Raw genomic sequence first — 26,900 nt, 5'->3', positions numbered from 1 at the left:
TGTCCATGTATGTCACCCCTGTCACCCTATGTAACAAAAATATACACATGCAAATGGTGAATCTATTTCCTTTTTAATCTGTGTCAAAAAGAATGACTTCTTTACCTATTTGAAAATATTTTACCTTTATGCAATAATTTATAGCACACAAAATATACGTAACTCATTTTACACTACAAGTTCAAAAGTCTTCTCTATTTTCTTAAACTCCGTGTCCAGTCAAATGGGTTTACACAAATTGAAACGGAGGGAGTACTTCCTTTACCATAAAGGCTTTTCTTGTTACTTTTCTGGAAAAATAAATATTACATCCGGTCCACAATAAGTGACAGTTTGTTTTAGGTATGCCCATTAACAAAATACTAAATTCTATACAAAAATACCTAGTATGACTAAACTATCCTTAATTAAATATTGGTCACATAGTTATAGTGGATTTAATGTGAGGAGTAAGAAACTTTTTAGGGATATGCACATAAGGGTAAAAGAGTAAAAATAAATTAAATTTTTCTTGATTACATAAATGAACACTTATTTTGGACCAAAATAAAAAAGCAAATTGGTCACTTATTGTGGAACGAATGGAGTAGTATTTATCAGATGTCCCTATTTCTATTTGGAATAAATATAACCTCTGGAACAAGTTGGTCTGCTTATAGTATTATCGTTTTAGGCACAAAAAAAATGAAAAAAACTGCTCTAAGTATATATGGTAATTTTATTTCTCAAATATTTTCTACAGGAGAAAAAAAAATAATTTGTTTCTTTCTATCATAAAATGGAGCTCTCTTTTTTACATTCACAATAGAAGAATAGAAGATATTCAATTTAATTAGCGATCTAGTAAAATGTTTGTCCATACGCATGAAACTACTTTAAAGTCTAAAAGAACAATTCACTTTTTTTTCCAGCTAGCAACATTAAACCTTGAATATATACTATATAAAAGTGAAAAACTCAAATTTGAAATGTCTACTAGCTGAAATTCATGAATATAATGCACTTGCTTGGTTTCAAAGAAATTTCTCTTTTCCTCAACAACAAAAAAAGGGGGGAAAAGGAAATCCGAAGTTTACATTTCATACGGATACAGACTTTCCATTATGGTGATTATACAAAAAAAATAACAATAAGCAAAACAGGTATTACTAGTAAGAGATTAATACTGTAAAGTGTAAACCAAGAAATAAAAGGTGAAAATATTAAAAAGAAAAAAGAAAATTAGAAAACCAAGAAATTAGGAAAGCTACAAACTTGTTCAGTCAGCAGGAATCATCCCATTTCTAGTACTACTTCACTAAAAATGAAGCGGTCGCCGGCGATCTTGAAAAACCGGCGAGGAGGTGGTTTAGGATTTGCTGCAATAGCTTACATCGGAATAGACTATCTCCGGTTCATATCGCCGGCATGGCATGCCCGGTTACAGCCAGCACTATGGACCGTATTAGCAATCGCAGCTATTATTCGGGTCCCATTTTACAAACACTGGTCATCGGAGCTCCGTTCAGCTATTCCCTTTATCTGTGCTATGTTTTTCTTGCTCTCTGCTCTTCTCTTTGAAGCTATTTCTGTTCGCTCTGTCACTGCCGTTCTTGGTCTTGATTGGCACAAGTATGTATAAAACTGTATATTACCATAAATAGTTTCCTTTCTATATTTGGAAGTTTTGGTAAATTTGTGTATTTTGGGTAAATGGGGTTCAGATTTGATGGGAAACCTGAGTTGGGGTTGAGTGCTTTTTTGAGCTTGTTTAACAGTTGCCTTTGTTGGTAAAAAGAAAAGGGTAAGTTTTAGTTTGTATTGTGAAAAGTGGAAATGGTGGTTTCTTGTTTGCATTCTAAAAGATGTGATCTGATTTGGGTTTTTGTTGGATTGCTCTATAGATTCGTTTTTGAACTTTTCATTTAAGATTACAAATATCTGTAAAAGGCAATGGGGGACTTTATTAATCTGGTAGGAAAAAAACAAGATTGGATTTCTGTATTGGGATTAAGCTTCCCCTAGCTGATAGTTTAATAAAGTCAATCTTCATGGAACTTTTCAGAAAGAAAAAAAAAGAAGGGATAGGTTAATTTCATCCTACTTTCCTAATCTGGAGACAGAAATAAGCTAGTCTTTGATAGTGCAGAACTGCAGATCACTAATGAGTGGTGCATTTCTATCCACGTCGGTTTGTTTTAGTATACTGGTCTGGTAGTCCTTTGATCGTAAGATTCCATAAGTAATGAAAATCTTAAGTAAGATTAAATTGTGCTCGCGTTATGTATTGCGGCTATGAATAATGGTGTTTGCGTATAATTCTTTCTAAATCATATGGAAAATCATTTACGTGGTCATCATTTACTAAATCCTCACATTCTACTGCCAGGTGATCTAAATAACTCAAGAATCATGGCAATATTGCTATTCAGATACATGTTTCGAAATGGAAAACCATATGTAGTTTGAATTTGTACGATATGGACCATATCATTAGAATTTGGGGACGAGGGACTTTTCTGACTAAATTCAAGTAGAGCAGAGGGAGCTTGGAAACTAAGAGAGGAAGTGGAGGAAAACTGGCTAGGATAAACACATTACCAACTTGGGGATGGGGAACTTCTCTGAGGAACAGAGAGCTGAATTATATATACACCTTAAGTAACTTAAAAAAGCCATAGTTACATATTCCGTAACAGGGGTATTCTTGTCTGGGTGACCTACCAGTTTAGTGTGTTATTAGTTGTCTGTATTTGGATAATAATGGAAAGTGATTGTGTATTTAGGTGTATTTTATGCCTGTGCATCCCTTAGCTTGATGCATTTTAAGAATAAAACCTCTTAATTACCTATTCGGAAAATAGGCCGAAATAGAGGTAAATCGTTACAGAGTAGTTGTAATAACTGAGCCGACTTCAACTAGTTTGGATTGAGACATCATTGATTGATTGACTTTGTTAAAAAAATAATGATCTTTTTGGATTTTTTTAAGCTTCTGTAATGAGGCATTCTCAAGAAAAGTAAAAAGAGATAGCTACCAATGTCATATATTTTATGTCCTTATCAAGAAAAAGTCATATTTTTATATGCTGAATATCACTAGTCGAACTGATTATGCTTTATATGAAGTCTTGACTGAACCTGTGTTGCATATCTTGGTTAGCTTGACTTGATTAGGTGTGATATTTCTTGGGACTCTGAATTCACTAATGCCATCTAGTTGTGTAAGGATACATTGTCTAGATTCTAGTGAGATACAACATGGTTTAATAGCAGAACATCCTGAAGATTCTATGTCTTTAGCTCTAGAATAATGACTAAGGCGAGGAGCATAAAGGAAACTCTGGCTTGCATCAGTACTAAACTTTTTTTTGCCTCTGGTGTCATCACATTATTGGAAAAGTTTGACATTAATTTTCTGGAACAGTTGACACTAATTTTCTTATCTGTTTTTGTTTTTTGAAAAATATGTCATTTATTGAGGCGCAATCTGATATAATTAATGTGAAATAGTGAAATCCTGAAAATTTGGTTAAATTACTTATTTCAACAAGTCCTACAGATAGAACGATAAAAATGCCCTGAAGTGGTCATGTAAGAACCTTTATCTCGAGCTACATGCCACTTCACTCTGCCTCCTAGAAGATTGGGAAGTTATATGAGAGGGCATGTGTGCTTGGTCTCAGATTCTACGATATTTGGCTTGAGGCCAGACAAGAAAAATAACAATTACTCCATATCTTTGCTTCATTATCTTTGATTCTCTTTCCTAAATGACCATCTATAGACATTACAAAGTTCTCTTTCCTTGACAGGGATACACCACCTCTTCCTGATGTTGGTCAGTGGCTGCTGCTATCATTGAATGAGAAAGTACCTCAAATGGTAGTAAATATATTGAGAGCTAGGATAATTGGATTACATCATTTTCTGATGCTGTTTATCATGCTTGCTTTCTCTGTGCTCTTTGAATCGGTTGAAGCTCCTGGTCTTGGGCTTGGCGCAAGATTCATGTTCACGATGGGAATTGGAAGGCTCCTTCGGGCCATAACTTTTATCTCCACAATTCTACCATCTGCTCGACCATGGTGTGCATCTGCTAGATTCCTTGTTCCTCAGCACCCTCATCCTTGGGTTCAGAAATATTACGTACCATATGCCACCGATTCAAATGCAATACGGAACATCATTAACTGGGATGTAGCATATGGTATTTCTCCCTTCCAATCCTCCCTTCTGTCCCGAGATTACTTACTGAGTTCTTCTTTACCAACTGCCGGTCAGATTGGTCCAAAGTCGAAAAGCTCAATACATCAGTTGGTTGAATTCTCGTACATAGTCTGTTGTTGATCTTTCATTTCTATATTCATTTTTGTTTTCAGCGGATCCTGGGGAATACGATGCTGAGTTTCGACCAAATTGGGGTCCAATGAGCTTTTTGATTGATTTCCTTCGGCCTACAGCTCCTGAGGGATCATCTGCTTGGTATCATCTGCTAAAGAAAGCGTCAGGAGGTTGCAATGACCTTATATATAGCGGCCACATGCTTGTTGCTGTGCTGACAGCTATGGCATGGACGGTATATGTGCCCTCTATCATTCCCTAAATTTGAAGGCTTAATTCCTGTGACCAACTAATCTCATCTGGCTTAAAACTTTATGAACAAATTCAGGAAGCCTATGGTGGCTATAGCTCAGCACTCATCTGGATTTTTGTGCTGCATAGTGCTCAAAGAGAAATACGAGAACGCCATCATTACAGCGTAGACGTTTTTGTGGCCATCTATGTGGGCATAATGCTTTGGAAGATGACGGGTCTTTTTTGGCCAATGAAGGATGAATCAAAGGGTAGGAGGCTACGTAAGCTCGAGAAGATTCAGGGTAGGCTAATGCGAGCTGCGAAGGACGATGATATAGAGGAAATAAGAGAACTCCTTAAGGAAGTGGAAGTGAGCAACCAAGTTAGGGAAAACACCAGAAGCAAAGCAATGTGGCTCTTTTCAGGTGGAACCATTATTTTTACTCTGAGTATCGTTCTTCTTGCCTTCACATTGACCAGCGACGGGTAAGACAACCAACGAAATGTTCTACCACGGTAAGATGTTTAGAAGGCACACGATTTGTAACAGTAGGCCAGAATAGGCATTCTACTGGCGATTTTGTTGTTTGTTTGTAATGCTTTGGCTTTAACTTATTTCTTGTTTTTAATTTTTTCTTTCCTGGTTGGGGGTGGTATTTGGAGAGATAGTACTGCCAGATATGAAGAAGAGAAAATTGACTTTGTATTGGATACCTCCTGTGGTGTTTAATCTGCAAGTGATTTTAGATGATCAACTGTTTTTAAATGTTTTCTATAGGATGATTTTGATCCCTGTTATATAGCAAAAACTTGTCTTTTTTAGTCCTTTAGTTTTTGATTGACTGGCTTTGACCCATGTTTGGTTCCTGCAGGGATGGAAGGGTGGTGGAGAGGGCGAAGTGAGAAATTTAGGGCTGTCTGATGGTCCGGTCCTTCCCCAACCTCGCACATAGCGGGAGTTTAGTGTACCGGGCTACCCCGCATAAACAAAATTAACCCCAAGTAAAATCTTCTGCAAGTAATACCATATTTGGTTGGTTGAAAAAACAATATAAATCTCCACATAATTAAATACCATATTTGGTGGGTCGCAAAAAAAAAATTAAATATCGAATAATTAGTGCAATGTTTAATTACCAAATATTAAATTCTGCACGAGTAATGTTAGACGAGTAGCTCAGTGGTGACATCTAGGGCTCTAACAATTCCGTGGACCAACACTACTCAACTCCATCAAGTTATATAGTAAAAATTGCATGGGGCGACCAAATATGGTCGTCCCATTTAACTTTTACCTATATTTTTAAAATTATTTAATTTATACCCTAATTTTAACAACTTTAGACGCCTCCTCTTCTTCCTCCTGACCTATGCGCTCCTTTCTTCCTCCTTTTCTTGTCAATCAAATTAACTTTTCAACTACTACTTTAATATATTCACTAATAAAATGTGAAGTCAAATTAACAACTTAACCTACATTTGATCAAATACTGTCATAAAATAACAAAACAGAGTATTGTTATTGTTCTCTATTTGAATTCAGAAACCCTGTCAACAGAAGGTAAAACGTGAGCTTCTGCAAATTTTACAATCCTTTATTTTGCAAGCTCGAGATACAAATCCAAAAGCATCGAGAGCGCAACAGATACTCTCTAGTTCATCTTGTTATGTGTTTATCTCATACTGAATATACAGAAGTTCCAAATCCAGTATGAAGAACATGAAGAATTTCCCATGAGGTAAATCCCGAAGTGATGCCAAACCAGCTCTTAGTTATACTGAAAAGTTAATTTGTCTTAAGTTTGCACTATAAATTGAAGAACTTCAGACTAATTTGTTTGAAGTTTGCACTATGAAGTGAGGGGAAACTGAAGTTTGTCCTTGCACTATGAACTGAAGTTCCTGAAGTTTGCACTACAAATTGAAGAACTTCAAACTAATTTGTCTGAAGTTTGTACTATGAAGTGAGGGGAACTAAAGTTTTCCCTTGCACTATGAACTGAAGTTCCTGAAGTTTGCACTACAAATTAAAGAACTTCAGATTAATTTGTCTGAAGTTTGCACTATGAAGTGAGGGGAAACTAAACTACAAATTGAAGAACTTCAGACTAATTTGTCTGAAGTTTGCACTATGAAGTGAGGGGAAACTGAAGTTTCCCTTGCATTATGAACTGAAATTTGCATGATTGCCTTTGCAAGTCAGGCCAAACTTCAGGAAAAAATATCTAAAGTTTTGCTTTGATAAGGTTACACTTCAGACAAAAAATTCTGAAGTTCAAACTTCAGACATAAATGTTTGCTACTTCAGGCCCGTTTGCCTGAAGTTACCCAAAAAGTGGGTACGCTTGCAAATTTTTTTGCAAAGCGGGTATAGGTTAAAATGTGACCCAAAAAATGGGTATAGATGCAAATCTCCCAGTTATATCGATGCGTCAATTATAAAGTAAACTGCTTTTTATTTTGGGAGAGGGGAAGCTTATAAGTTATAACCCTGATAAAGGACACTAAGAGGGTGTTTGGCTAAGCTTATAAGCTGGTCAAACTGGCTTATAAACACTTTTTGGCTTATCTACGCGTTTGGTAAATACCCAAAATGCTTATAAGCCAAGTGCTTATAAGCTAAAGTCAGTCATAAGTTGGTCATCCCCAACTTATGACTTTTTAGCTTATAAGCATTTTTAGTTTGACCAAGGCTTTTACTAGTTTATCCTTAATAATATTTTCTAATTCACAAAATAAATTTTCTAACTTTCTTTTCATTCCATATTCATTGTTCATCTTTTTCTTTACAAAGAAACTTGTTAATTTTTAAGGATATTTAGTCATTTTTAATAAAAGAACAACTTATCAACACTTTTCTACCAAACACATCAACTGCTTATTATCAGTTTCAGCACGTCTACCAAACATGTAAATGCTTATTTAAAAAATCAGCTTCAGCACTTCAAGTTTATCAGCTATTTACAATCAGCTAATTCAAAGGGGCTCTAAGTTTTCTTTTTTAACTTTCTACAAGAACTGTACAAAACTTTCTACTATGCAATGGGCTGGAGTTCAAATTAACACATGGAAAATGCAGCAGGTTCTACACTGCATTAAAAGGAAAACCTGGAAGCAGCTAAAGAAGGAAATAGTAGCACACATCACATATGGCGAGCAAGGAATTGGAAATTGTACAGAGGATTGAATGTAAATACTGAAATGGTAGTCACACAGATTAAACAAGAGATCATAGGTAGATTGGAGATACTTAAGCAGTCAAGGAAAATGCATAGATGTAAGGGCTTTTTGCAAAGAACAATGTGTAATTAGAGGATGTCTTTTTGAGGCCTAAGATCGCAGTTATTGCGTGATCAGGCCCTTAGGTGTATGTTTTCAATTGTTGTTATCAATGGTAATTCACAGTGTTACCAAAAAACAAATTCTACTAGAACAAATTACAAATTTGCAACTGCTATCGGCAACTCAAAGTAAGATGGATAGTTTTGAAACTAAATCTTGATGGGCACTATGCTCTAAGTTTGCTATCAACTTACTCTATGTTAAACATCTTATAATATGACTGTTTATGTTCCCCTTATTTATGTGAAAGTCATTATATGAAAATTAGTCTTGTAGCTGACTCGAAAAAATATATTTATATTCGTGGTTTAAGCAATCTATTGAATTGATTTTTGTACGCATAGAGTGAACATTATCTCTACACCAGCTAAATTTATAAAAGGATTATTTTGTCAATTCATTAATTTTTCTCATAACCGCGCTAAGCGCGGATAAATTTACTAGCTACGAAATAAATAAGAAAAAAAACTACAAAGCTACTTTTTTCTAAGCTTGTCGATATGTTCTTAATAATCTTTTTAGCTTTTTAATTTGTTTCATATTTAGTTATCTTTTTATGTGTGCAAAATTTTCTCAAGAAGGTGAATGGAAGCCGGTTTAGGATGCAATGAAGCATGAAACTATACTTTGCTACAGAAAAAGCTATAAAATTAAAGCATAAAGGAAAACTCTATGCGCTGGTAGATTAAATTACAACTTTGTTAAAGAAAACCTGAGAGAAGTGAGGTTTGGATAATATTTGTACCATACATAAAATACATGTTAAAAGCTGAAATCTAAGGGAATAGAGAATTGCAACCTACGAAGTATAAATGGCGACGAACAATTCTCCTCCTCAATAAACGACTTTACTTTCACTTGCCTGAGCTAACCTCATTTCCTAAAAAGCATTCTATTGGAGAGATGCGATGGATCATAAACATGTGTGTATTCCTATAAAGCTTGACACAGAAATGAGAGACTTTCCAATATAAGCTCTGTTTTTCTCTTCCAATTAAACAATTAATGGTACGTCTATCCTAGTAGCAGCAAAACATTTTTCTATGTTTGCAGCTACTCTATGTATGACTTCGGGAAAATCTGACTTACAATATTCAGATATCCACCTTTATATGTCTTTAGATATCTAAAAAAATCTGCTGTAGAGTTGTTACATCGAAGTGACACTATAACAGAGGGGGTAAAAGAAAAAAGAAAAGAATGGAAATATTGATACAAAATTGAAGTAGACCTATGAAATAGTAATTTAGAAAGGTAAACTATGAGACCTCTGTACCAAACCAGCCCAGCCTAAACTAGAAGGTTAATGAGTTTTGCCTTTCAGCAGGGGCAACACATTGCCATAATGAACGATAAGGTGGAATACTAGCTGCATCGACCCCAAGTGATGATAGGCTCCGTGCATATTCCTGATCGAATGAAATGTTTAAATTAAGCAAAAAAGAGGAAGATGATTTTTCATAGTGCTGCACCTCAACCAAAATGTCCATACAAATGCTTGGTTAAATATATGGCCAGGACTAAAGCAAAGGTGATAGTTACCTGAATGTCAAGAAATAATTGCATGCAGATCTTGTCAGTATCAGACAAATTCTGATCTGAGACATCTGAGCTTGCTCCAGCTCGTCTTTGAGCACCCAAACGTAGTTTTTGAAGCGAAGATTCCGTTCTTCTACTCTGTAAACACCAAAAAGTAGATCTTAATAAATAGTATCTGGAAAAATGGAAACCTAGGGAACAAACAACTGCATAGGTCAGTATCCCCTGGTTCACTCACCATATTGACAAGGTCTGTAGCTAATTCATTGTAACGTCCAGTTATTTCCAAAGCGGCACCTTGCAAGAGTTCATTCCTGATCTCATTTGTCAGACATGTAGCAGCCCGTTCTCCATCCAAAAATTCCTGGAACACGTGAGGTGGTTCAAGATTAAAACCACCAAAGCCCACTTGGTTTCATAATGAACATTCTAGTTTTTGAAATTCTACACATCTTACACAAGCAATAGAATCTAGCATTGCAGCAATACAACAATGGATACTAAAAACCCAAAATGAACTAATAAGAAAGCACAAAGCATCAAATTGCAGATTTCCCATTCATATTACTAGCAACAATTACAGACAAAGATTCAAGTTACTGAATTCTATAGAAGTTTATGCCTGAGATGGCACGAAATGAGTCTTGTCATTTGAGATGACAAGAAATGAACCTTGTGAAAACATAGTAATGCTGAGATTAAATGCATGCTGGTCAATATAACAGTGTCACTGCCTTGGATCACACTACGATACTAAACAAGTCTTACTCAAAAGCCCAAAAGCCGTAGAGACAAATCCAAGTATATATGCTGGTCGGGCAGGAGTGGCCGGGCAGGGTAAATGGGGTCGGGCAGCAAAAAGTTTATGCTACGCGGGTCAAAATTCATTTTTGAAGGGGGTAGGTTCACTTTATTTAGAAGTCAACTGACAGTTGACAAATTTAGGCATTTTACTGGGAAATAAAGCGGTCTCAATATTGATGAGTTTGCAAAATGTGTTTAACTATTCAAGTCGATACGCGGACATCCGCAAAACAAAATAGAAAAAAGTTGAAAACTATAAACTCTGTCTTGTTGGCACGGAGATTGTAGTGTATGCCTAAACGAGTTGTATGGTTCCCATGGAGTGGAGAGTTATTTTAGAGGCCTTTTACAATCTGTAAGCAACAGAAAGATCATCCATCATTAACCCCCCTTTTTTAAAGTCATATAACAGCATCCTGTGTTGTAATTTATCTCTGCTAACTAGCAATGTCTTTAATTAAATAAAGAACCAAAACAGCATAGAATTTTTCAAGATTTTTATACTGGACTAAAAGCCACCCAAGTCCCTTTCTAAAAAAAATTCAATGACGAACACAGAGGCAACAAATAAGTGGCAGAAACTAATCCCAAAAAGATTGAGGTACTTGTGACATAAAGCCTTGTGCACCGGAACCAAGTCCCTCAATTAATAGAGTTGCTTGAATTGCACATTAGGTCACCAAGCGACTTCAAAAATTATCTTGTGCTGAGAAAATATGTATGCAACAGCAGGAATTAATTCAACTTCAAAAATAGGCATAAACTAGAACGAAGATCGGAAATGAAATACTTAAAAATTCAAAAAAATCGGGAATTTTCGTGTAAGTAAACAATGATGATACACTAACATGTACCTTTAGCGGACGTAATACCCCAGAGACATATGGGGAATGCCTGACTGGGAGAGGCTTGTTAGTCATCCTGTAGGTAGCAGTTATTCCTTTCAACTGCCTCAAGTCCTACAACAAATTTGAAGGGGCAAACAAATAACAAAACAAGAACTAATCATTCATAGACCAATAGAATCTCTTCTTTCTTTTTTTACTTCTTTTTTTTCGACAAAGATTCATAGACCAATAATCTCGAACAAAAATAACAGAAAGAAGGATAAAGAAAGCTGAGGATGCCAATTAACAGATCCAACCCAATTAACACCCTTGGGTCTTCCAGACAGGCTATTGTCGACTAAGAGAAGTATGGTCTGGAAGTGACAATATGGCGGTTTCTATGTGACGCGGATTCAGTTAAGTGAGAGAGTATAACAGTATAAACACGATCCAGTTGCTCATGCTATTACAACATTAAACTTAATGTGTACAATTGACAATTTAAGATTTGTTTCTCCTAGATCTTGTCTGTTGTTCCTCTAAGATAAATGTTTCTACACTGAACTTTGAAGTCAAAACTCTAGAAATAACCAGAAAACCACACTGAGCTAAATCCATGCAGTTGACATTGTTCATTCAGGAAATTGTTACAATAGAATTATAGTGTTGATCTAATTAATCGAACATTTTTCTCAGTAATGAAGAATGGCGTACAGTTTGACAAAACTCCCTCTATTACTATCCTTCAATTTATGCTTACTAGATATACCTACTATTGTTAGAAGATTAACTATCCACCTAGCAACAAATCATAACTTATTACTTACCTCTACAGACTTCTCAACTATTGTTTCAATTATTGCATTCATCACAATTGGCAAAAGGTCCTTCAGGGACTTCCCACCTTGTAAAATACCCTGTTTTACAATATCACACACTTCAGCAGGGCATGACTTGAGCAACTCAAGTGTGTGTTCAAGGTAATCACCACACACTTCCTCCACCAAACAGTTCAAATCGTGAACTACCTGCGAGAAAACATCATTATCAGTGACATGCTTCTATCAATCACTTGAACTGATGTGGAGTTCGTTTTTATTTGTTAGCATAAGCTGTTACTAGAGAGGGGTTTTCACATGACCACACTATCTCACAATACTTCAGCTAATAACAAAGTCTCAGACTCTCAGGAACTGCTTGACAGAAAGTATCTAAGAGATAAAGGATATATATCATAATAATATATGCAATTTCTGACGATATAACTGTCAGGGACGAGATATCATACATATACTAATTCGTCAGGGCCTGCAGAAATAGCCCATTCAAATCCAAGGTTTGAGCCCACATTACCAGCTTTACGAGCAGCCAATCCAGCAGATAACCAGTTTGAGAATCTACATTTTGACACATCAGTTAATATGCCATTAAGTAATTAGATGAATACAATTACCTCATGCAAACCAATATAAAGAAGCACATAATCTTCTTAATTGATTACAGTCTGACCTGGAAATAAGTTGCAAAGACAAACGCAGGAACTTGTCTGAGCAAGAAAGGACAAGAACATCATCTCTCCAGCAAGATCTTAAGCACTCTACAAGAGACGTACTCTGCTTCAAAATCAAGTCTTTAGGCTTCCTCTGTTCAGAGGCCACTGGGACGAGACTAGCAACAGAAAGTGCAGAATCAAGAGCCCCAGCTATCTCCTGGAACCTGACATAATTAAGATTAACAATGACCCTGTGTGGTTAAGATATTTCGAGGGAGAAATACATGTTGTATTAATATGCGTTAACAAATCATAACTTCACCTATGCGAGAGCAAAGCATAATTGGTCCATGTTCGGGATAAAGAAGGAGGGTCTGATTGTAATGAATCCTTTGACTAGTGCATAAATAGATATTGAGGATTTCATTAACCAAACCCAACCAATTTTAGGATTGAGGCATAGTTGCTTGATTGATTGATGCATTAACAAATCCTTAACTATCTCTGACAACTAAATTTCACTCTATAGTACCTCAATGAGAAATAGACACCGACATTCCATTGTTTCATGAAGTCAATATATGCAACTTCAGAGCGAAACTTGACTACTTCAGATCGCGAGGGACAATAACCTAGCATCCATGAGGTTCATTAGCAAAAACTGTTAAACTGGTCAAACTACGAAACAAATAGTGCTTTCTCTACCTTCTAAATGTGCCAAGAAATCCAAGCTTGCTTTGTAATTTTTGAGGAACACCGTAGGCCTTCCAGGGGAGAATACCACTGGTTTTCCTTTCTGGATGGCAGAGTGAACCTCTTTAAGGATAGAATTTGCAATGAAGCTTGAAACATGTAAACCAGAATTTTCTGAAATAACCATAGTAATATGTCATTTTGCTGCTATTGCTTCAATCGGATATGAAAATACACAGACCAATAACCACCAATGTGAATAAAAACTACCAGAGGGATAAACTGGAACATGCTCAGGTCAGTTAGACCTTTCTAAGATGATTTATTTTTCTGATAAGTGATCTCTCTATGATGATAAGTACCTCTTTGTGGTGGACTGGTGGTACAGGAATCAAGAGTAAATGGATCCTTCATTTGTCTTGATGTACTTACATCGAACGGGTGTGATAAGGGTGTGGGTACTTCGTGCAGATTTTTCATAATACTCTACAAATTAACAAAAAAAATTGGCATACTCATACTGGATACTTACACAAAACCATAATGGATAATACCCATAAATGAATTCTTTAAAGGTAGATCTTGATTAAGTTTGTGATTGTGTCTTCAGGTAAAGCAAAATAAATCAAGCTCATGAAAGTCACATAACAGAAACTAACTACATATGCAGAAGATCTTGCCAGAATTGACATCTATAATATAGCATCTTGAGTCTTAACAACCATACCGATAGAGGATATGTCCAATAGAAATTTACAATCATCCTCTATATATTGCTTGATCTTTGCATAGTCCTGCTCAAGTTCATCTCCAGCTGATCCACCAACAACTCCAGATGGATTTTGCGGGATGACTTTTTGGATCAAAGGGCCCACTATAGTTGTTCGAAAAGTTCCCTCTGCATTCCTGGTGTTATCGATGGCAGCATATGCACGCAAGCAGTTGTATATTGCATTGGTATCCCTATGTTCAAGTCCATCTACAAGACAGTGTCGCAAGCTTGTGTCCAATAAAGAGCTTGCGTTCTGTATTCTCTTCTCCATATTCTCAATAAAGGGCATATTCTACAGTATCATCATGTAGAGAAGTACACCAGTCATCAGCTAACTTACAACAATCATCACATAGAAAAGTACACAAGCATGAGTTATTTACACAAATGAATGCAAAGTAAAAGAGTACACAAGTCATCAACTACCTATTATACAACAATCATCACATAGAAAAGTACACAAGCATCAGCTATTTACACAAATGAATGAAACCAGGCTATTTGATAGGTAATGCAAAATCAAGAAAAACTAAATAGTAACCTCTTCTAGTTAAAGAAGAATTGAATATTGGATAGGCTAAGCTACGCATAGCCTGCTCTCTATGGTTTTGCTACAACTTGTCAAGCTCCTCCGTGGCTCTGTGTTTATTAAGGCAACGTGCTATTGTACCAGTGGTGGAGTGGCTTGAATGAAAACGTTTGTCTAAAGAGGGTGTGGCCAAAGGCAGACTTTTCTAAAGTTCCTCAGCCTACCCTTCCCTATTGCGAACACCTTAGTCTCCTTCCATTTTTCCTCATCCCCAATCAATCACACATCCCAACCAGACATAAAAGACACACTCTGTCCTTGCCAATATTAAGCCTAGAAGGAAGTTGTCAACTATAAGAAGTCAGGGCAGATTTTCTCAATTCCCAGAATTGAAACAAATAGCAGTTTCTAAAATACTACTCTTATGGGATGCGCGGGCAATGAGAACTTGGAAGATTTTGCCAGGAAAGTTAGATGGGTGACAACCTTCGGTTGTTGTAGTTTCTATTGAGGACAAAAGCGGAATGAGTGTTACGAGATGGCAAGAGGTGGAAGGACAAAACTTTCTTGTTACTAGATCATTGGTCATCAAAGTTGGTTGCACAGATATGATTAGGAAGAAGAGATTTTCAATTGTGGTGTTCCGTGTTCACTGCTATTAGTCCAATTATAAACCTATGTGGTGTTAATAGAAAAGGAGCCCAGCTACGAAATGTGTCTAGAGTCAAAATGCCAACTCTTTCAACTGCGAGTCATCAAAAGAATGAATGACCACCAGAGGGGTAAAGAAATTAGTTCCCCATCCTTGCCAAAACAAAGGTAAACTACTGGCTCGATTCAAAGAGAATTTTGATGCAGGGCTTGGCTGTCATCTAAAAGGAGGCTTCAAGGTTACTGCTAGTCCTAGCCATCTCATCTATTAAATGGAGCTTCAGAAGATGAGAATATGAGAGCTCAATCCACACTAATGAGGATAAATACATGCGATGATGTGAAAAAAATAAGCAGAGGCATAAGGGAATTGTTTGCTGACATTAGCTATGTTCGACAAGTATAAAGTACACCAAAGAACACTTTGGACAGAAGATAAGAGACTTTCCGAATTTCAAAGGGCAAAATTGGGCATAAACAAACCCCCCCCCCCCCCCGGGGGGCAAGAAAAAAAAAAAAAATTTAATGAGTAATACGGGACCGCCTTTAACTAAAAAGCTATCGCAGCTAAATAGTCCAAGCCTGTCAAGATAATAGGCGTACAACAACAGGGAACAAGCCAAGGCGCAGAAGCGACCAATTCAGTAGTGCTTAATCTGTTATGCAATCAACCCTCTCAATAACAGCCTCGTTTGTTCCGATATTTTTTTGTTTTTATAATGAATGGTTGTTATACACCTATAACAACATTTGACGTTTAAATATTTTTAGCCTGTTATAGATAAAACTTATCCATAAATCTTTTCCTACATATAAAAGATAAGAAAATTATTCAAATTTAAAATCTCAAAATATATGCATATTTCACTAGTTAAATATTGAAGAAAGCTAATACATTTTTAATAAATTCATAACTAAATGTATAAAGATTTAAACTCTAAGGCAGATATTTTAAAGCTACCTAGAAAAATAGATTCTTTCAAGATTGATGGAAAAACTTTGTAATTGTAGCTTGTTTCGTAGATTCATTCTCTTACTAGCGATATAACGTTTGAATTGGTGAAAGTTCGTGTCCAAATTTTCAGCAAAAAGGTATCCAATAGTTTTCCCTTGAAGACAATCTAAGAGCTTAACAGTTAAATTTTCTATCTAAATAATTTTTGAAATTTGTCCAATGGAAAATATATCTTGTGCAAATCTTATATCTTATACAAGATAGAAACTTTATTTATTGGAAATGATTGTATGCATATTTTTAGAATTATTATTAGTAATCTTAAAGATTCTGTATGGCTGTTATAGAGAGTAATTTTACAAAGAGTGTTCTGTTATAAATATGGTTGTTGCTGTTATAGGTAAAAAGCTGTTATAGAGAGGTAAAATATAACTTAAAAAATCGGTTTAAGGAAAAGTGACTTTTATAGTGAATGACTATTATATAAGGATGCTGTTATAGAGAGGTCTCACTTTAATTCAGCGTCCAAGCCAATTTAACACATGATATAAATCAATAAAAGTTATATTGGTGACGAGAAATTGGGAGGTGACAGAGGAGAAGACTATATATCAGGAAATCATTCCGACCATTTTCAAATTCAACAAACCAAGTTGGATCAATGCTCAATAGAAGCCATGAGACAACTTCGGTAACCAAATTACACAACCCTTAAACTATGAAGGTATTCAACATATAAGTTAAACCAGTCTCAAATGGGAAATACTATCCTTCTCACTGGATCAGGATGTAGCACGTTAAACGTGGATAAGAATGTGATTCCATGTCAGAGATATAATCAGAACATTATTCACCATCAAGATGGACTTCCTTCGGAAATGATGGTATTGAGGGAAACTAAGTAGAAAATTCTAGAAGAACATGAAACGAACAGAGGAACCTATTTCATATGGGCTCACCGCAAACCCGATAGTTTTGCTAACTTTCTAGGCATCTCATTTTCTGGTCAAGAGAATAAAATGTTGTCATTGTTGACTAGAATTGTGAGGTAGGGAGGAGAGCACGACTCTAGGTATGTTCATAAATCTCAAAAAAAAAAAGGGAGGAATACCCTGAAATTGAGGTCGTTGACATCAAACATTGACAGTTATCAGAAAAAGAAGGTGATAGGCCAAGTAATTCTTTTAAATGCAGTTGAAACATTAACATGGAATCTGAGTAGTCTTAATGACCCTAAAACTGTTATACTAGAGAGATAGTAAAAAGGGTAATGAAGAGGTGAAGACCATATGGAATTTGTTTCCAAAAAACAAGATGGCAAACATGTCGAACATTATCACAAGGACTGTTTAAAATCACAAGTTAAGATGGTATTCCCCGAGTCTAGCCGGCATTTGGGGTATGCAAGTGTTAGGGAACAGGAGGATGTTATCAATGGAGGAGCTCATAATGGCCAAACAGCCAGTTGCTTTCATGCAAATTCCAATGTCAAGGAGCGGATTGTATATGAATGTTCTCAAGAATGTAGAGATTGTAGATCAAGAACTAAGATATTATTGAACTGTTGCTTATGGAAGGAAGAGCGAAGAAACCACGATGAGTGAACTCCCCCAAAGATGAAGTGTGAGATTTAGTTCCCTAATTCTGTCTTATCAAGTGTTATGGAAACCAATTGCCACCCACTGTACTATTCTTCTTGATATTGGAAGTATGATAAAGTGGTCAAGGCCCTTTAGATTCGAAAAGGCCTGGCTCCAATTTAACGGTTTTAATGAGATGATTAATTAAGACATAATAGGATTACCACTATGTCAGAGAAACAATGGTCTTCAAATTTGCACTTAGCTTTATAATGTTATAAGATGGCATTAAGCAAAGGAAGAGGAAAATACCGGCAGAGTTGAATGCAACTATAACCTAGGGTGATCCGAAGGGCCCATACTACATAGCCTCCTCTCCATATGAAATTTCCTAATTTTTCACTCAAAGATGGAAAATTTTGGGAAGACTAACCAGATTCATGTAAACCTTTTCTTTACCTATGTTAAACTCCTCAAAGCAGTTCTTCATAAATATTAGAATATTAAAGGTGAATTGAAAATTGATACAATGGTACTGCAAAAACTACTGCCTTTGTTCCAGCTTATGTGGCAGCATTTCCTATATAGTCCGTTCAAAAAAGAATGACAATCTTCTAATTTGGAAACAATTTAACTTAAACTTCCCATTTTACCTTAATGACAAGTTTTATAGTGACACAAATGTTATGGCATGGCATGTTTAAGACCACAAGTTTCAAAAGTCTTATAGCCACAAGTTTCAATGTCAAACTACACCACATAGATCGAAACAAAGGGCATATCACGTATCAAGGACCGGAGGAAGTCAGGTTATCACTATATTTTCTACCCATGTGGCCGCTGGAGAAAACAGAACACAAAATACTGACTCACAACCCAGAAATGCACATTATCTTGAAAAATGTTCTCCAGTCAAGCTACTACAAATGAGACAGACAAATTGGATAAAGACTCAACAAATTATATGTGTCGCCAAAAATATAAATAAGATTATCAAAGAGGAGGCTTTTTTTTCCTATTGGAGGATTAGTGATGTTGACAATAAAGTGTTGATCGAAAAATAGGGAAACTCTAACCTGAGCATGAGCAATATAGAATTTTAGCCTATTCATTTCACTAGCAATTCTCTCCAGGAGCATGCTTTGAGTTTCCCTCATGCTCAGACTAGATCCAGTTTCGATCCCATTCTCTGCATAATTCACATCATGTCCATTGGACAAATCAGCTGCTGGGAGCTCCTTAATCAGTTTTTCAACCTGCAATGCAATCAGATGAGATGAATACTAAAACTCCTCAGACTCCAACATGAAAATGTGCAGTGAATGAATATGTAGTGTACCTTGGAGACAACATGGAAAGTATCAAGGAGAAGCTCAAGAACTTGGCGGGCCTCAGCAGCATCAGCTCGCTGTTTAAGCCTATTTTGGAGGGCAGCAAGAGATCCTTCAACAGCATGTCGAAAAGCATCAATTTTGTCCCTGATCTCAACCAGTGGGGCCCGCATACGCACCACAGCGGCGTCAACATCAGTAAGCTTCGTACTGAGGCTAACAAAATCCGCATAATCTCGATTGATGAGGTCCACCAGGTCACGCTGTAGCGACGTGAAGTGGGAACGGAGTTCAGAACGGAGAGTTTCGAGAGGAACAAAGGTGCGTAAATCGGAGATATAGGATTCCGGGTCGAAGTCTTGGGATTGGAACAGTGTAGGGTTTAGCCATTGTGGTGGGTTTGGATCACTTGGATCTCCAAATAGGTCCGCCGCGGAGCGTGGTGCCGCGTGTGCCGATTGTGGTGGTGGAGATTGAAGATCTTGCATCTGGCTATTTGATAATATTGGGGAAATTGCTCTGTGCTGTGAAAAGCTATGTGAATTACGAACCAAGAAAAGATTTGGTATTTTACGTTTAAAAATGGAATCTTTCAGAATAAGGCTTGTGCTGATTTGGGTATGGTAATAGAAGGTAAAAGGTTAAAAGATTCATGCACATATAGGGAAATGCTAGTTTGAGTTGAATTTATACGTACTAGGAATGTTTTGATTCATATGTATTCAGTGTGTTGGCGGATTGTTGACGCGCAGAAGGTGTTTGATTTAAGTTCTGACTCAGATTTGGTACGTGAAAAATGGTGAAGTGACAAGAAGAAAAAAATGAAACTCCAATCTACTCTCTTTTAAGCTTGTCGCAATGTTCTTCTGAATAATCTTTTTTAGCTTTTATTTGTTTCATATGTAGTCATCTTAAGTGCAAATTTGATCTTTTAAAAAACGTAAGAAGTGAGATGTGGGTGAGTGAGGGTGACAGATCAAGTGCAAATTGCAAAACCTGAGTATAAAGCTATTGAGTATTGAATTGGCAACATGTGAGCTGATGTGTTTGAACTTTGAAGTAAAAGTTAAAATGAGAGGAAACGCAGATGAATTGATTCGTGAAATCAAATTTTACTATATATATTGCGTACACTCAGTCCTTCCAGAACTCACTGGGTTGTTGTTGTTGTAGCTGCGCCTAAATCGATATTCACCAAACACATTGCAATTTGGACTTATCTTCGCTCGTGTTTTAAAAGATTTTTTTGGGACTCGCCCTCATGTGTGGAGCTTAGTTCAATGAGGGTTACGCACTCCAAGCACCCAACAGTGCATCCTAAACACGTGTAACGCTCAATGCTCGGGCTCCCCCAACAATTTCTAGCCCGTGGCGGGAGACTATCAAACGCCTTGAGACTCATGTTTCAGTGAGACTTACGCCCCCCAAGTGCCCAATTGTGCACCCTAAAAATGTCTAATGCTCAATGTTCGAGGTTCACCCAACAATTCATACGCAAATCATGTGATGAATTTACTAATAGCACAATTAACTCTCAAAATTATGTAACAAATAAATGATTAAAGTTCTATTCATCTATAGGATTATGAAGATTGTGAATAACTCAAATAACGAACCATAGTATTATATTTTTAAACAACAAGTATAGTACTTTTACTAATTGAGGATATCGTAAGATTAAATATCATTTGAACATTTCTTTTGAAAATAGATAGCCAAATTATAAATTTACTTGTTAGATCTTCATGTTTTAGTTCTATGCCTCAAATTTTTATTATTTTACTATTTAAAAGTAATTTTCTATTTATTCATGAAGGAATAATGTTTTAAATTACAACATGATAAAAGTTATTGAGTATTTACTTTAGATAGTAAAATGTAAAGTTTGATAATGTTTTTTAAGAAATTGTGAATTTTTATTGGTTGAAAATTAAGACATTATAATTGATTTATATTTCATAATAACTTTAACACTATTGCATTATTTATACTTGTAAAAACATACTACTATTTATTTTGTTTTCTTTAATTATTTTTAATTTTCTTGAAATTTTAATGTATTTTTTATATTATTTTGTGTTATTATGCTATATTATAAATTAATGAATTAAATTTTTTATAGATCCGTATAAGCCCCATGTCTCGAGGCATATGTCTCGCCTCGTATCAAGCAAAATGTCAAGCCTTACGCCATCGCCTTTTAATATATTACAAAGCATGTCCTTGTCCAAGAATCAAGTGTATATATGGATATGCCTCGCCTTGTATCAAGCAAAATATTTTGCCTTACGCCATCGCCTTTTAGCGTATTACAAAGCATGTCCTTGACCAAGAATCAAGCGTATATATGACAAGTTTGGAACATATGATACTGCAACTTAAAGGGAGTCTTATAACGCGTCCAGATTCATTGTATATATTTTAATTATTATACAAACATGGAACAAATATTTTATAACTAGAAACCGTATGAATTACAAAGTTTGTCATTTCAAATAACTCAAGTTTTCAAAATAAGGAGCTCTCGGTTTTTCATCTCGGAATTCAACAAGAAAATCTTTCTTCCCTTCACAATAATATTTTCACCAATTAGATTAACGGAGATTAATAGAAGTTATATAAAAAAAGATTCTGTAACTTTTTTTATTTTAAAATGATGAAAGTATATAAAACTCTTAAGACAAAAATATACTTTGCTTAACCAAGGAAACCACAAGAACAATAATTGCATCCAAAGGAACATTTTAACTTTAAATAATGGGCAATTAGTGTGTAACAAAATCAAAGAAAGCCGTGCAAGATACTTTTTGCAATAGAAGTCGTAGACAAAACTTGAAAGGTACGATAAAACCCAAGCTTTCTCCATTCCAACCAACCAATCAGCGTGTTCCAGTTGGTTGACTTTTCATTCCTTACTCTACAACCCGCCGCACCTAATCCAAATACAAGCTAGAAGTATCTCATTTCTTCAATCTGTATCTTCACCTCCACACTCCCTCAAAGGCGTAATCTTTCCAACTTTCTCGCATTCTTTTCGAAAAATGGCATTTTCTATAGCTGCCGCCGGAACCGGAGCCGGCGCTGGCGCTTTGGCTTCTTCGTCGGCGAATTGCTATTCTTCTACAAAGCTTACATACTTGTCTTCCTTGCAATTTCCCATGGAGCTTCGCCGATTTCAAATTGGAAACTGTGGGTTGAAATCCAACAAAGGGACTTCACGGCTTGTTCCTCTGGTATTTCTTTTTATTTCATCCCAAATCCCAAAACTGGTGTTTTCTATTTATTCTTTAAAATTAGTTTCGTTTGTTTTCAGCTGTGTATGTTTGATATTGTATGTTAACTTTCTTTGATTATCTAATTAATGTGGAAAGTGAAATGAATAGTGTTACGAGAAATTAGGTCCACAATAAGTTCCAGTTTATTATTGCTACCTGTATTTTCTATTTTACTAGACATGTGACCTGAATTATCTGTACTTCAATTTGTAGTCTAAAGCTCATTTCTAGTGCAAACGGGGAAAATGTTAGTAATTGATAAGCTAGTACAAAGGGGAAAACGTTACACCATTGACTAAAGGTTAATTTTGCTTAGATGACATTTGAATTCTTAAAAGAACTGAGAATGGTATCAAATTCATTGTATATTTTTAAAAGTGTGTCAAATATTTTAGGATGTTCCAAAATAAATACAACACCAAAAAACCTAGTGTAATCCCACAAGTGGGGTCTGGGAAGGGTAGTGTGTACGCATACCTTACCTCTCTACCTTTAAGAAGGTGGAGAGGCTGTTTCTGATAGACTCTCGGCTCAGATGCAATAAACAATATTCTTTTTTGTTGGAGACAAATTAGTTGTTGTATACTTATATATAGTGTGGAAAGTGAGCCATTCTTTTGTTTCATATAAAAGTTTAAGAGAGAGTACTATTTTAACCAAGTGAGATAACAAAATACAGTAGATGTAAACTGTCAGAAAATAAGATATAATAACTTTTCATTCACTTGCTATTTGTTCATCATTAGCAATATGCTGTTGGAGGATCTTGGACTTCTGTTTTTCTATTTGTTCATTGCCTGCATTTACTATGTTGTTGTTGTTGTTGTTGTTGTTGTTGCCTACATTTACTATGTTAAAACTTGATGTTTTGCAATGAAATCAGCATGAGACTGCTGAATTGCATTAGTTTGATTAAATCAATTTTCTGATTGAATCGTATCTGTTAATTAGGTTGAAGCAAAGAAGGAAACGTTTTCTTCCTTTGAAGAATTGTTGGAGAAATCTGAGAAACCATTATTGGTTGACTTCTATGCTACCTGGTATGCTGTTCTATTCGTTTTAGTTTTTTGCTCCTCGGCAACCTTCACACTTTCTTGAAAAAATAGTAGTAAATGCTTCTGTCTCTGACTCTCGTGGGCTGCATTCAGTGTCATGAAAAGGAGAAGAATATGAATGCTTACAATATTATTGAGTAGATATAGCTAGTTGTCTCAATCTTAAGTTCTTCGAATTCAGTGGTGTCAAAAACTTGGCTACAGTTTCCAGAGACATAATAATGAGAGGATTTCCCAAACTAGTTGCATTTCTCAATAATGTGATGTACATCCATTCCATTTAAGAACTAATCTAAACTCTGGATTGCAGGTGTGGTCCTTGCCAGTTCATGGTTCCTATTCTAAATGAAGTTGGTGAATCGATGAAAGATAAAATTCAAGTGGTGAAAATTGATTCAGAGAAGTACCCAGCCCTTGCAGATAAGTACAAAATACAGGCACTGCCAACTTTCATATTGTTCAAGGATGGAGAAGTCTGTGATCGCTTTGTAAGTGGAATAGACCTTGTTATTTTACTTGTTTTCATGTTGGTTTTTTGAATAGCAAGCTACGAGAATTTCTTCGTGAATGACATTGGTAGTAAAGAAAAGCCATAAGATTGTAAGTTACCAAGTAGATAGATTTCCTTTTTACAACTAAGTTTTTAAATATTTATTATTTGTGACCATATTATGCCTCTTCACCTCATTGCACACGTACACCCGAAGCCCCAAAAAAGTAGAAAAAGAAATGCTCGAATAACTGATTGAAAACAATCAAGATACCGGAAACTAGACCAAAGGTGGGGATCTTGGAAAATGCTTGTAGCTTTTAAGATTTATTGAGCAAGGAAAATGCTAGTCCTGCAAATCAGCAACAAGACATGAGGGTTTGGTGGATCTTTTGTTTTTTCTTTTGCAAATTTTCTAGTTGATTTTGTTTTTAGCTCAAGTGTATCTTGTGTATATAACTGCTTTAACGTCTTGTTTCAGGAGGGCGCACTCAATGCTCCGACATTGATGCAACGCATAGAATCTGCACTAGAAGTTAAGCAGTAGTCTTGGCATTCTTCCTCTCAAGTGCTCAGATCCTCCTTTTATGAAGTCATTCGTGTTTAAATTTCAAAGATGATGTGTGGTATAACATCTCTGAAGCCTTCAGTTTCTCACTCCACTGTATTTGCACAGAAATTTGATTAGATACGGGTGTAGAATGGTTAATCCATTTGGCTTAACTGATGCATTTTTTCCTTTAAATATGGAGACTTGAACTTGTCAAAGAATGGCTTACTTTGATCAACTATTGTTCAATGTATTGAGGATTTAATTGGAAGTGTACCGCAATTTCCTTTTTCAGAACAGAACATGATCTGCTACATTTCAGGCAATGTAGTAGACTTTGCTTTCGATTGTTAACATGTATTCTGGATAATAGGGAAGTCTAATAATTATGGTTGTCCTAGCGCTCAGTTCTAATGGATTATTTCCTACTGAGAATCTATGACACTGCGGTTGAATGAGGCCAGCTGGTTTAGATTATTTCTTGTAATTCGATGAGTATAATTTTTTTTCTCTTTGTGATATTAATGATACGAACTCAAATACGAAGGAAGCAAATAAAATAAACAACTAAAGAAACAAGATAAGATAAAGGGGACAACACAAGAAATTAGACAAGGACGAAACAGAAATCACAAGAAAGATGGATATTCAATCCAAGGGCAAAGAGATTGAACTCATAAAGGGGTCCATAACCAGAGAAAACCAAATTGAGTTCACTAAAGAGATACAAAAAGTATATTCCTTACCCATTCTCCAAAATGAGTAACATGTTAATTCATCAAATTCTATCTTGTGAAACTATATCCTAAAATTAGTTATTTGTACTAGCTGCCTAAATCTATTACAAGAGTGGCCAAATAGGCTTTCATTGCTAATCGCAAACCTAATCTTCACTTTTGACCTCGTATAGCACTCATTTGCCTTGATATCATCTTGTAAGGGTTTCACATTGTGAGTATTAGGTGGGAATGTATCAATTAATAACATAGTTTTCTTTTTCTTCTGAAAATCAACCAAAATGCTTTAAAAACCAAAAAATTCAAAGTTTTAAGTTTTCAACAACATAACTTTGATGACCCAAAATGTCATCTTTAAATTTAATAAGTAATTCTGTGTTCTAAGACCTCGAAAAATACCATTTATCATTCCTCGACTTGCGTGCGCAGTCCGAAAAAATTTTCGGAAAGTTTTTATGTGAAAAATGGATTAAAATGGGAAATAGAGCTTTAAAATTCAAGTGAGTTGACCTTAGTCAACATTTTTAGCAAACGGACCCGGATCGGTATTTTGACAGTTCCGGTAACTCCGTATCGTAATTTGGGACTTGGGCGTATACCCAAAATTTAATTTGGAGGTCCCTAACTCAAGTTATGACCATTTAACGGAACTAGCAATTTAAAGGCTAAATATTCCAAGTTTGACCACAGGGTTGACTTTTTGATATCGGAGCCGGAATCCGATTCTGGAAATTTGAACTGCTCCGTTATGTCATTTATGACTTGTGTGCCAAATTTGAAGTCATTCCGGATTCATTTAATATGTTTTGGCACGAGACTTGCAAATTAAAAGTTTAAAACTCAAAGTTCGAATCGGGTTGTGAATTGTAATTTCAGTGTTGTTTGATGTGATTTTAGACACCGAGTCAGTCCGTATTATGTTACGAAACTTGTTGGTATATTCGAGCGGGGTCCCGAGTACCCCGAGAGTGAAACGGAGTGAAATCGGAACAAGAATTGGACTTAAGCAAAAATCTGAAATCTGGGTTCTCGAATAATCGCACCTGCGGAATTTTGACCGGAGGTGCGAGATCGCAGAAGCGAGACTTCCATCGCAGGTGCAGCCCTTTTTCGCAGAAGCGGACGTCGCAGGTGCGACAGTTTGTCCGCAGATGCGGAACCTCGCATGGTAGCCCCTTTTCGCATATGCGAGATTTTTCTCGCAGATGCGAAAATGCTAGGCAGAATACATAAAATCGGGTCTTAGCCATTTCTACTCATTTTTGAGTTTTGAGTTTCCGATTTGGGCGATTTCAAGGGGAATTTTTACGACTTTGAACTGGGTAAGTGTTCTTTATCATATAGTGATTGTATTTCACAAATCCATGTCTATATTCATCATTTATTTCGGATTTAGATGGAAGAAATTGAATTTTTTGTAAAACTTTTCAAAAATAAAAAATTTAGATTTGAAGGTCCATTTGATATCGGAATTGGACAAATTTGGTATGGTTGAACTCGTATCAAAACGGGTATTCGGATTTCGTGAGTTTTTTCGGGATTTGAGATTTGGGTCCCACTACCGAATATTTTAATGAATTTCGAATTTTTATCTGGAAAATTTGTAAATTTATATGCAATTAATTCCTATGATTCGTATTGAATATATCGAATTTTTTGTGAATAGATTTGAAGCTTTCAAAGGCAAATTTAAAAGGAAAAGCTGTGGTTGAATAATTGAT

At 35.8% G+C, this 26,900-nt stretch overlaps 3 protein-coding genes across 3 annotated transcripts; 2 read left to right on the top strand and 1 right to left on the bottom strand.

The window, feature by feature from the left end:
• Nucleotides 1-1,212: 1,212 nt before the first annotated feature.
• LOC107760574 (protein PHLOEM UNLOADING MODULATOR) lies at nucleotides 1,213-5,337 on the top strand. The gene is made up of 4 exons (XM_016578645.2): nucleotides 1,213-1,611; nucleotides 3,795-4,189; nucleotides 4,362-4,558; nucleotides 4,652-5,337. Exons 1-4 carry the CDS (start codon nucleotides 1,304-1,306, stop codon nucleotides 5,045-5,047), a joined length of 1,296 nt encoding a protein of 431 aa, XP_016434131.1. The 5' UTR covers nucleotides 1,213-1,303; the 3' UTR covers nucleotides 5,048-5,337.
• A 3,524-nt stretch (nucleotides 5,338-8,861) lies between these two features.
• Nucleotides 8,862-20,055, bottom strand: LOC107760573 (conserved oligomeric Golgi complex subunit 2). The gene is made up of 12 exons (XM_016578644.2): nucleotides 19,081-20,055; nucleotides 18,818-18,997; nucleotides 13,982-14,318; nucleotides 13,267-13,428; nucleotides 13,094-13,193; nucleotides 12,579-12,785; nucleotides 12,358-12,466; nucleotides 11,897-12,097; nucleotides 11,097-11,201; nucleotides 9,677-9,802; nucleotides 9,442-9,576; nucleotides 8,862-9,308 (listed from the first exon to the last, which is right to left on the bottom strand). The coding sequence occupies exons 1-12, from the start codon at nucleotides 19,558-19,560 to the stop codon at nucleotides 9,195-9,197; spliced, it is 2,256 nt and encodes a 751-aa protein (XP_016434130.1). The 5' UTR covers nucleotides 19,561-20,055; the 3' UTR covers nucleotides 8,862-9,194.
• Nucleotides 20,056-21,954: 1,899 nt separating this feature from the next.
• On the top strand, nucleotides 21,955-24,735 carry LOC107760572 (uncharacterized). Its single transcript, XM_016578643.2, has 4 exons — nucleotides 21,955-22,305; nucleotides 23,299-23,387; nucleotides 23,713-23,890; nucleotides 24,374-24,735. Exons 1-4 carry the CDS (start codon nucleotides 22,114-22,116, stop codon nucleotides 24,437-24,439), a joined length of 525 nt encoding a protein of 174 aa, XP_016434129.1. The 5' UTR covers nucleotides 21,955-22,113; the 3' UTR covers nucleotides 24,440-24,735.
• The last annotated feature ends 2,165 nt before the right edge of the window (nucleotides 24,736-26,900 follow it).

The sequence above is a fragment of the Nicotiana tabacum genome, chromosome 12 (genome assembly GCF_000715075.1).
Source record: "Nicotiana tabacum cultivar K326 chromosome 12, ASM71507v2, whole genome shotgun sequence".
Classification (NCBI taxonomy): Eukaryota; Viridiplantae; Streptophyta; class Magnoliopsida; order Solanales; family Solanaceae; genus Nicotiana; species Nicotiana tabacum.
Note: the sequence above shows the minus strand (reverse complement) of the source record. Positions and strands in the feature narration are given on the sequence as shown.